Raw genomic sequence first — 7,500 nt, forward strand, 5'->3', positions numbered from 1 at the left:
TCTCTCTCTCTTCCGCTATCTTATCTCTAGTCATAAAAGTAGGTATAAATATCCAAACGCGCGATGAACCCAATAACCCTTCCTGGACCCACTATTCGACCGCCCACGTCCCGCCCGCCCACGCACACATCCGCTGTTCCCTGTCCCGCCCGCCCGGAGGAAGAGGAGAAGGAAGAGGGGAAGGAAGAGGAGAAGGAAGAGGAGAAGGAAGAGGAGAAGGAAGAGGAGAAGGAAGAGGAGAAGGAAGAGGAGAAGGAAGAGGAAGCAAAAAGGAGGGCGAAGGAAGAGGGAAGGAACAGCCCGCGAGAAGGAGGAGGAGAAGAGGAGGGAAGAAGACGGACCGAAGGGAAGAGGGGAAGGAAGAGGAGAAGGAAGAAGGAGAAGGAGGAGGGGAAGGAGAGGAGAAGGAGGAGGGGAAGGAATGAGGGAGGAAGAGGAGAAGGAAGAGGAGAAAGGGTAAGAGGAAGAGCGGGGGAAGGAAGAGGAGGAAGGAAGAGAGGAGAAGGGGAAGAGGGGAAGGAACGAGGAGTGGAAGAGGAAGGAGGAGGGGAAGGAAGTAAGGAGAAAGGAAGAGGAGAAGGAGGAGGCGGGAAGGAAGAGGAGAAGGAGGAGGGGAAGGAAGAGGAGAAGGAAGAGGAGAAGGAGGAGGGAAGGAAGAAGAGGAGAAGGAGGAGGAGAAGGCAGAGGAGAAGGAGGAGGGGAAGGAAGAGGAGAAAGGAGAGGGGAAGAGAGTGGGAGGAGGGGAAGGAAGAGGAGAAGGAAGAGGGGAAGGAAGAGGAGAAGGAAGAGGAGAAGGAAGAGGAGAAGGAGGAGGAGAAGGAAGAGGAGAAGGAAAAGGAGAAGGAAGCAGGGGAGGAAGAGGAGGAGGAAGAGGAAGAAGGAAGAGGAGACCAGGAAGAGGAGAAGGAAAGAGAGAACGGAAGAGAGAAGGAGGAGGGGAAGGAGGAGGGGAAGGAAAAGAGAAGAAGGAAGAGGAGAAGAAGGAAGAGGAGAAGGAAGAGGAGAAGGAAGAGGAGAAGGAGGAGGGGAAGGAGGAGGGGAAGGAAGAGGGAATGGAAGGAGAGGAGGGGAAGGGGAGGACGGCGGAAGGAAGGAAAGAGAAGGATAGGGGGAAGAGGAGAAGGAGGAGGGGGAAGGAGGGAAGAGAAAGAAGGAAGAGCGTGGAGGAAGGAAGGATGAGAGAGAAAGGAAAGGAGAGTGGGAGGAAGGAAGAGAGGAGAAAAAGACAGGGAAAAGCAGAGGAGAAAGGTAAGATGAAGCGGAGAAGAAGGAAGAGGGGAGAAGGAGGAGGGAAGGCGGAGTGGAGGGGGGGGAAGGAAATGAGAAAGAAGGAGGACGGGGAAAGGTAGAGTGGGGGAAGGAAGAGAAGAGGAAGACGAAGACAGGGAGAGGAGAGAAAGGAGGAGGGGAAGGAACCGAAGAAGGAAAGAGAAGGAAGGGAGGAGAAGGAAAAGATGGAGTAAGGAAGAGGAGAGGGAGAGGAAGGAAGGACGATCGGAGAAGGAGGACCGGGGAGAAGGAAGGGGGGAAGGGAGAAGGGAAAAGAGGAAGACGGAAGGAAGAAGTAGAAGGAGGATGGGGAGAAGGAGAGGAGGAGGGGGAAAGAGAAGGAGGAGGGGAAGGAGGATGATGAAAATGTGAAAGTAAGGTGGAAGAGAAGGAAGGACGCCGAAAAAAAAAGAAGAAGAGTGTTGAGGTGAGAAGAGGAGTAACAAAAAGGAAAAAAAAAAGTAGAGAGAAGAAAGAGAAGAAAAGAATAAGAAAAAAAAAAAGGAAGAGGAGGAGGTGAGAAGAAGGAGGGGAACAAGAGGTATGAAGAAAGAGAGAAGGAAAGAAGGAGGAGAAAGAAGAAGAGGAATAGGAAGGGGGAAGAGAGGAAGAAGAAAGAGGTGGGAGGGGAGGGAGTGAAAGGAAAGGGGAAAGGCGGGGAGGGGAGAGAAGGAGGAGAAAAAGAAGGAAAAGAAGAAAGTAGAAAGGGAAAGAGACAAAAGAGGATGAAGGAAGGAGAAGGAGAAAGATAGAAGGAAAGAGAGAAAAGGAGAAAGAAAGGAAGGAGGCGGAAGAGAGCGAGAAGAAGAAAAAGAATAAAGATGATTTTTATTTTTTTATAAAAAAGGAGAAGAAGGAGAAAGAGGAGGAAGAAGGAGGAGGAGAAGAAAGAGTATGAAGAAGAAGGGGAAGAAGAAGGAGGAGGAGGAGGAGAAAGAAGAGAAAGAAAAGGGAGGAGGAGAAGAAGAAAGAAGAGGAAGAAGAAAGAAAAGAAGGAGGAAGAGGAGGAAAGAATAAAGATGAAGATAATAAAGATGAAGGAGGAGAACTAAGAAGGACGAGGAGGAGAAGAAAGGGTGCGCAGAAGAAGAAGAAGGAGAAGAAGGAGGAAGAAGAGGAGGAGAAGATTGAGGATGAAGACGAAGGAGGAGGAGGAGGAGGAGGAGGAGGAGGAAGAGGAGGAGGAAGAGGAGGAGGAAGAAGAGGAGGAGGAGGAGACGTAGTGGACACTAAGCAGAAAGATAAAGTTTAGAGATTATGTGCAGGGATAGTCGTTGTCCTGCGTCGTTGTCCTGCGTCGTTGTCCTGCGTCGTTGTCCTGCGTCGTTGTCCTGCGTCGGTTGTCCTGCGTCGTTGTCCTTTGCCGTCGTTGTTTCCTGCGTTTTTCGGTTGTCTGCGTCGTTGTCCTGCGTCGTTTGTTTGCGTCGTTGTCCTGACCGTCTTGTCCTGCGTCTTGTCCCTGCGTCGTTTCCTGGTCGTTGTTCCTGCGTTCGTTGTAATGCGTCGTTGTCTTGCCGTCCGTGCCTGCAGTCGTTGTCTGCGTCGTTGTTGCGTCGGGTCCTTCGTCGTTGCCCTGCGTCGTTGTTTGCCGTCGTTGTCCTGCGTCGTTGTACCTGCGTGCGCTTGTTTTGCGTCGTTGTCCTGCCGTCGTTGTTGCGTCGTTGTCCTGCGTCGTTGTCCTGCGTCCGTTGTCCCTGGCGTCGTGTTTGCGTCGTTTGTCCTGCGTCCCGTTGTCCTGCGTCGTTTGTCCATGCGTTGTTGTTACGCGTCGTTGTTTGCGTCGTTGTGTCCTGCGTCGATTGTTTGCGTCGTTGTTTGCGCGTCGTTTGTTCCGCAGTCGTTGTTCCTGCGTCGTTGTTTGCGTCGATTGTCCTGCGTCGTTGCCTGGCGTTCGTGTTTGCGATTTCGTTGTTTGCTGGTGAGGTTTCTCTTCGTTCCGTTCTGTTTTTTGCGTCAGTTCTTCGTTTGTCCTGCGTCGTTGTCCTGCGTCGTGTCCTGGTCGTTGTCCTGCGTCGTTGTCCGCGTCGTGTCCTGCGTTGTGTCCTGCGTCGTTCTGTTTGCGTCGTTGTCCTGCGTCGTTGTCCTGCGTCGTTGTTTGCGTCACGTTGTTCCTGGTCGTTGTACCTGCGTCGTTGTCCTGCGGTCGTGTTGCGTCGTTGTCCTGCGTCGTTGTTTGCGTCGTTGTTTGCCCGTCGTGTCCTGCCGTCGTTGTTTGCGTCGTTGACTGCGTCGTTGTACTGCGTCGTTGTTCCTGCGTCGTTGTCATGCGTCGTTGGCTGTTTGCGTCTTTGTCTTGAGTCGCTTTGTTTTGCGTCGGTGTCCTGCGTCGTTGTTTTGACGTCGTTGTCCGCGTCGTTTCCGCGTCGCTCTCCTGGTCGTGTTTTGCGTCGTGTCCTGCGTCGTGTTCCTGCGTAGTTTGCCTGAGTCGTTAGTCCTCGCGTCGTTGTCTGCGTTGTTGTCCTGCGTCGTTGTTGGCGTCGATTTGTCTCGTCGTTGTCCTGACAGTCGTTGTTTGCTGTCGTTGTATTGCGTCGTTGTTTTGCGTGTTGTCCTGCGTCGTTGTCCTGCGTCGTTGTTTGTGTCGTTGTCCTGCGTCGTTGTCCTGCGTCATTGTTTGCGTCGTCGTTGTCCTGCGTCGTTGTCCTGTCGCTTGTCCTTCGTCGTGTACGGGTCGTTGTTTAGCGTCGTTTGTGCCTGCGTCGTGTCTTTGCGTCGTTGTCCTTGCGTCGTTTTGTCCCTTACGCGTTGTCCTGCGTCGTTTGTTGTGTTTGTTTCTGCCCCGTTTCGTTGTCCTGCGGCGTTGTCCTGCGTCGTTGTCTGCGCGTTGTCCTGCGTCACAGTTTGTCCTGCACGTCGTTTGTCCTGCGTCGTTGTCCTGCGTCGTTGTCCTGGGTCGTTGTTTGGCGTCCGTTGTCTGCGCGTCGGGTCCTGTGTCGCTTGTTTGCGTCGTTGTCCTACGTCGTTTGTCCTGCGTTGTTGTTGCGTCGTTGTCCTGCGTTCGTTGTCCTGCGTCGTTGTTCCTGCGTCTTGTCCTGCGGTCGTTGTCCTGCGGTCGTTGTCTGCGTCGTTGCGCCTGCGTCGCGTGTCCTGCGTCGTTGTCCTGGTCGTTGTCCTGGTCGTTAGCACCGCATGTCACTATCTGTTTCCCCTGCGTCGTTTTTCGCTCGTTGTCCTGCGTCGTTTGTTGCGTCGTATGTCTGGGGTCGTTGTCCGCGTCGTTGTCCCTGCGTCGTTGTCCTGCGTCGTTTGTCCTGCGTCGTTGTTCCCGCGTCGTTGTCCCTGGTCGTTGTCATGCGTCGTTGTCCCTGCGTCGTTGTTTGCGCCGTCGTTGTCCGCGATCGTGTGTCCTGCGTCTGTTGTTGTTCCTGCGTCGTGGTACTGCGTCGTTTGCCCGCGTCGTTTCGTCTTGTCTGCTCTCCGTCGTTGTTTGCGTCCGTGGTCCTGTGTCGTTTGTGCTCCTTTGCGTCGTTGTTTGCGTCGTTGTCCTAGCTGTCGTTCTGTCCTGCGCGTCGTTGTTTTGCTCGTCGTTTGTTTGCGTCGTTGTCCTGCGTCGTTGTCCTGCGTCGTTGTTTTGCGTCGTTGTCCCTACGTCGTTGTTCCTGCGCTCGTTGTTTGCGTCGTTGTCCTGCGTCGTTTGTCCTGCCGTCGTTGTTTGCGTAGTTGTCCTGCCGTCGTGTCCTGCGTCGTTTGTTTGGTCCGCTTGTCCTGCGTCTTTGTCCTGCGTTCGTTGTCATGGCGTCGTTGTCCTGCGTCGTGTGTCCTGCCGTTCGTTGTCCCGCGTCCGTTGTTTGCGCGCTTGTCCTGCGTCGTGTCCCGCGTCGTTAGTCCTGCGTCGTTGTCCTGCGTCGTTGTCCTGCGTCGTTGTTTGCGTCGTCGTTTGCGTCGTTGTCCTGCGTCGTTGTCCCTGCGTCGTTGTCCTCGCGTCCGTTGTTTGTCGTCGTTGCCGCGTCCCCCGTTTTTGTCCCGGTTCGTTGTCCCCGCGTCGTTGTCTGCCGTCGTTTGTCCCTGCGTCGTTGTCCGCGTCGTTGTCTCTGTCGTCGTTGTCCTGCCGTCGTTGTTTGCGTCGTTGTCTGAGTCGTTGTCCCGGCGTTAGTTATGTCCTGGTCGGTTGTCCTGCGTTGTTGTTTGCGTCGTTGTCCCGCGTCGTTGTCCTGCGTCGTTTGTCCCGAGGTCGTTGTCATGCGCCTTCATCGTTTGTCCGCGTCGTTTGTTTGCGTGCGTTGTCCTGCGTCGTTGTTCCTGCGTCGTTGTCCTGCGTCGTTGTTCTGCGCGTTGTTTGTGTCGTTTGTTACTTGCGTTGTTGTCCTGCCGTCGGTGTTTGTTTGTCGTTGTCCTGCCGCTCGTGTTCCTGCTGTGCGTTGTTTTGTTATTTGTCGTTTGTCCTGCGGTGTCCTGCGTCGTTTTGTACCGGCGGTCGTTTGTCCTGCGTCGTTGTACTGCGTCGATTGTCCTGGTTCGTTGCCTGCGTGTTGTCCTGCGTCGTTGTCCTGCCGAACGTCGTTTGTCTGCCGTCGTGTTTGTGTACGTTGTCCTGCGTCGTTGTCCTGCGTCGTTGTCCTGCGGCGTTGTTTTGCGTCGTTGTCCTGCCGTCGGTGTCCTGCGTGGTGTTCCTGCGTCGTTGTTTGCTCGTTGTCCTGCTGTCGGTGTCCGCGTCGTTGTTTGCCGTCGTTGTTCCTGCGTCGTTGTCCTGCAGTCAGTTGTTTGCGTGTTAGTTTGTTCTGTTGTTCGTTGTCCTCTGGCGGGGTTTTCCCGTGTCCTGCTACGTTGTTTTTTTCTCTGCGTCGTTGTCCTGCGTCGTTGTCCTGTCTGCGTCGTTGTTTGCGTCGTTGTCCTGCGTCGTTGTCCTGCGTCGTTGTTTGCGTCGTTGTCCTGCGTCGTTGTCCTGCTCGTCGTGTCCTGGTCGTTGTCCCTGTCGTCGTTGTCCTCGCGTCGTTTTTGAGTCCTCGCGTCGTTGTCCTGCGTCGTTGTCCTGCGTCGTTGTTGTAGTCGTTTGTTCCTGCGTCGTTGGCTGCGCGTTTTGTCCTGCGTTGCTTGTTCATGCGTCGTTTGTTGCCGTCGTTGTTCCTGCGTCGTTGTTTGTCTGTCGTTGTCTGCGTCGTGTTTGAGGTCGTTGTCCTGCGTCGTTGTTGCGTGCTTGTCCCTGCGTCGATTGTCCTGCGTCGTTGGTCCTTTGCGTCGTGGTCCCCTGCTCCGTCGTGTTGCGTCGTGGTCCTGCGTAGTTGTCCTGCGTCGTGGTTTGTGTCGTTGTACCTGCGGCGTGTTTGTGTCGTAGTCTGCCGTCGTTTTGTCTGGCGTCGTTGTCCTGCGTTGTTCTGTCTTGTCCTGCTCGTCGTTGTTGTAGTCGGTGTCCTGCGTCGTTGTTTGTGTCGATCTGTACCTGCGTCGTGTCCTGCGTTCGTTGTTCTGCGTCGTTTGTCCTTGCGTGTTTGTCCTGCCGTCGTTGTCCTGCGTCGTTGTCCTGCGCGTCTTGTTTTTTGCGTCAGTTGGTTTCCTTGCGTCGTTTTTGTCCTGGCGTAGTTGTTCCTGCGTCTTGTTGCCGGTCGTTGTTGCGTCCGTTTGTTTGCCCGTCGTTGTCCCCTCCCATGCGTCGTTGTCCTGCGTTGATTGTCCTGCGTCGTTGTGTTTGTGGCGTTGTCCTGCGTCGGATGATCTCGCGTCGTGTCCGCCGTCGTTTTGTTGTCTCGCGCTCGTTGTCCCTGCGCCGTCGTGTCCCTGCGTCGTGGTCCTTGGTTCTGCCTCGTCGTTGTCCTGCTATGTTGACGCGCGGGGCTTGGGCCGTCGGTTTGTCTGCCGCCCGTCGTTGTCCTGCGTCGTTGTCTGCCTCGTTGTCCTGCTTCGTTTGTCCTAGCGCGTCGTTTGTACCTGCGTGTTGTCATGCGGTCGTTGTTTCTGTGTCCGTTGTCCTGCGTCGTTTGTTCCTGCGTGTTTTGTTTGCGTCGTGTCCTTTTGCCGTCGCTTGTCCTGCGTCTGTGTCCTGCGTCGTTGTCCTGCGTCGTTGTCCTGGTCGTTGTCCTGCGCGTTTGTCATGCGTCGTTGTCCCTGCGGTTGTTGTCCTGCGTCGTTGTTTGTGTCGTTGTCCTGCGTCGTTGTCCTGCGTCGTTGTCCTGTGTCGTTGTCCTGCGTTGTTGTCCTGCGTCTTTGTTTGTGTCGTTGTCCTGCGTCGTTGTCCTGGTCGTTGTCCTGCGTCGTTGTCCTGCGTCGTTGTACCTGCTGGCCTCAGTTGTTCCTGCG

The 7,500-nt window shown here is 54.9% G+C and overlaps 3 protein-coding genes across 3 annotated transcripts in view; all 3 read right to left on the reverse strand.

The window, feature by feature from the left end:
• Positions 1-3,535, reverse strand: part of LOC119575863 (uncharacterized protein DDB_G0290685-like) — a 12,698-nt gene extending 9,163 nt beyond the window's left edge. The window contains exon 1 of the mRNA XM_037923402.1: positions 2,579-3,535. Coding sequence (XP_037779330.1) covers positions 2,579-3,535 — 957 coding nt within the window. The remainder of the gene's footprint in view (positions 1-2,578) is intronic.
• Positions 3,536-3,697: 162 nt separating this feature from the next.
• Positions 3,698-5,003, reverse strand: LOC119575864 (uncharacterized protein DDB_G0290685-like). Its single transcript, XM_037923403.1, has 2 exons — positions 4,859-5,003; positions 3,698-4,548 (listed from the first exon to the last, which is right to left on the reverse strand). The coding sequence occupies exons 1-2, from the start codon at positions 5,001-5,003 to the stop codon at positions 3,698-3,700; spliced, it is 996 nt and encodes a 331-aa protein (XP_037779331.1).
• A 632-nt stretch (positions 5,004-5,635) lies between these two features.
• The window catches only part of LOC119575866 (uncharacterized protein DDB_G0283697-like), a 3,199-nt gene continuing 1,334 nt past the window's right edge, over positions 5,636-7,500 (reverse strand). The window contains exons 2-5 of the mRNA XM_037923404.1: positions 7,477-7,500; positions 7,132-7,399; positions 6,130-7,017; positions 5,636-5,956 (exon numbers count right to left, since the gene is read on the reverse strand). The exon at positions 7,477-7,500 is cut by the window's right edge and continues 320 nt beyond it. Coding sequence (XP_037779332.1) covers positions 5,636-5,956; positions 6,130-7,017; positions 7,132-7,399; positions 7,477-7,500 — 1,501 coding nt within the window. The remainder of the gene's footprint in view (positions 5,957-6,129; positions 7,018-7,131; positions 7,400-7,476) is intronic.

The sequence above is a fragment of the Penaeus monodon genome, chromosome 8 (genome assembly GCF_015228065.2).
Source record: "Penaeus monodon isolate SGIC_2016 chromosome 8, NSTDA_Pmon_1, whole genome shotgun sequence".
Classification (NCBI taxonomy): domain Eukaryota; kingdom Metazoa; phylum Arthropoda; class Malacostraca; order Decapoda; family Penaeidae; genus Penaeus; species Penaeus monodon.

Coding starts and splice junctions, on each gene's coding strand:
- LOC119575864 (XM_037923403.1), bottom strand. CDS start 5,003: ATGACAACGAACGCAGGACAAAGACGCAGGACAAGCGGACCAAACAAA. Junction 4,549..4,858: donor ACGAGCGCAGGAACAACGAC/GTAGGGACAACG, acceptor GACAACGACCAG/GGACAACGACGCGGGAACAA.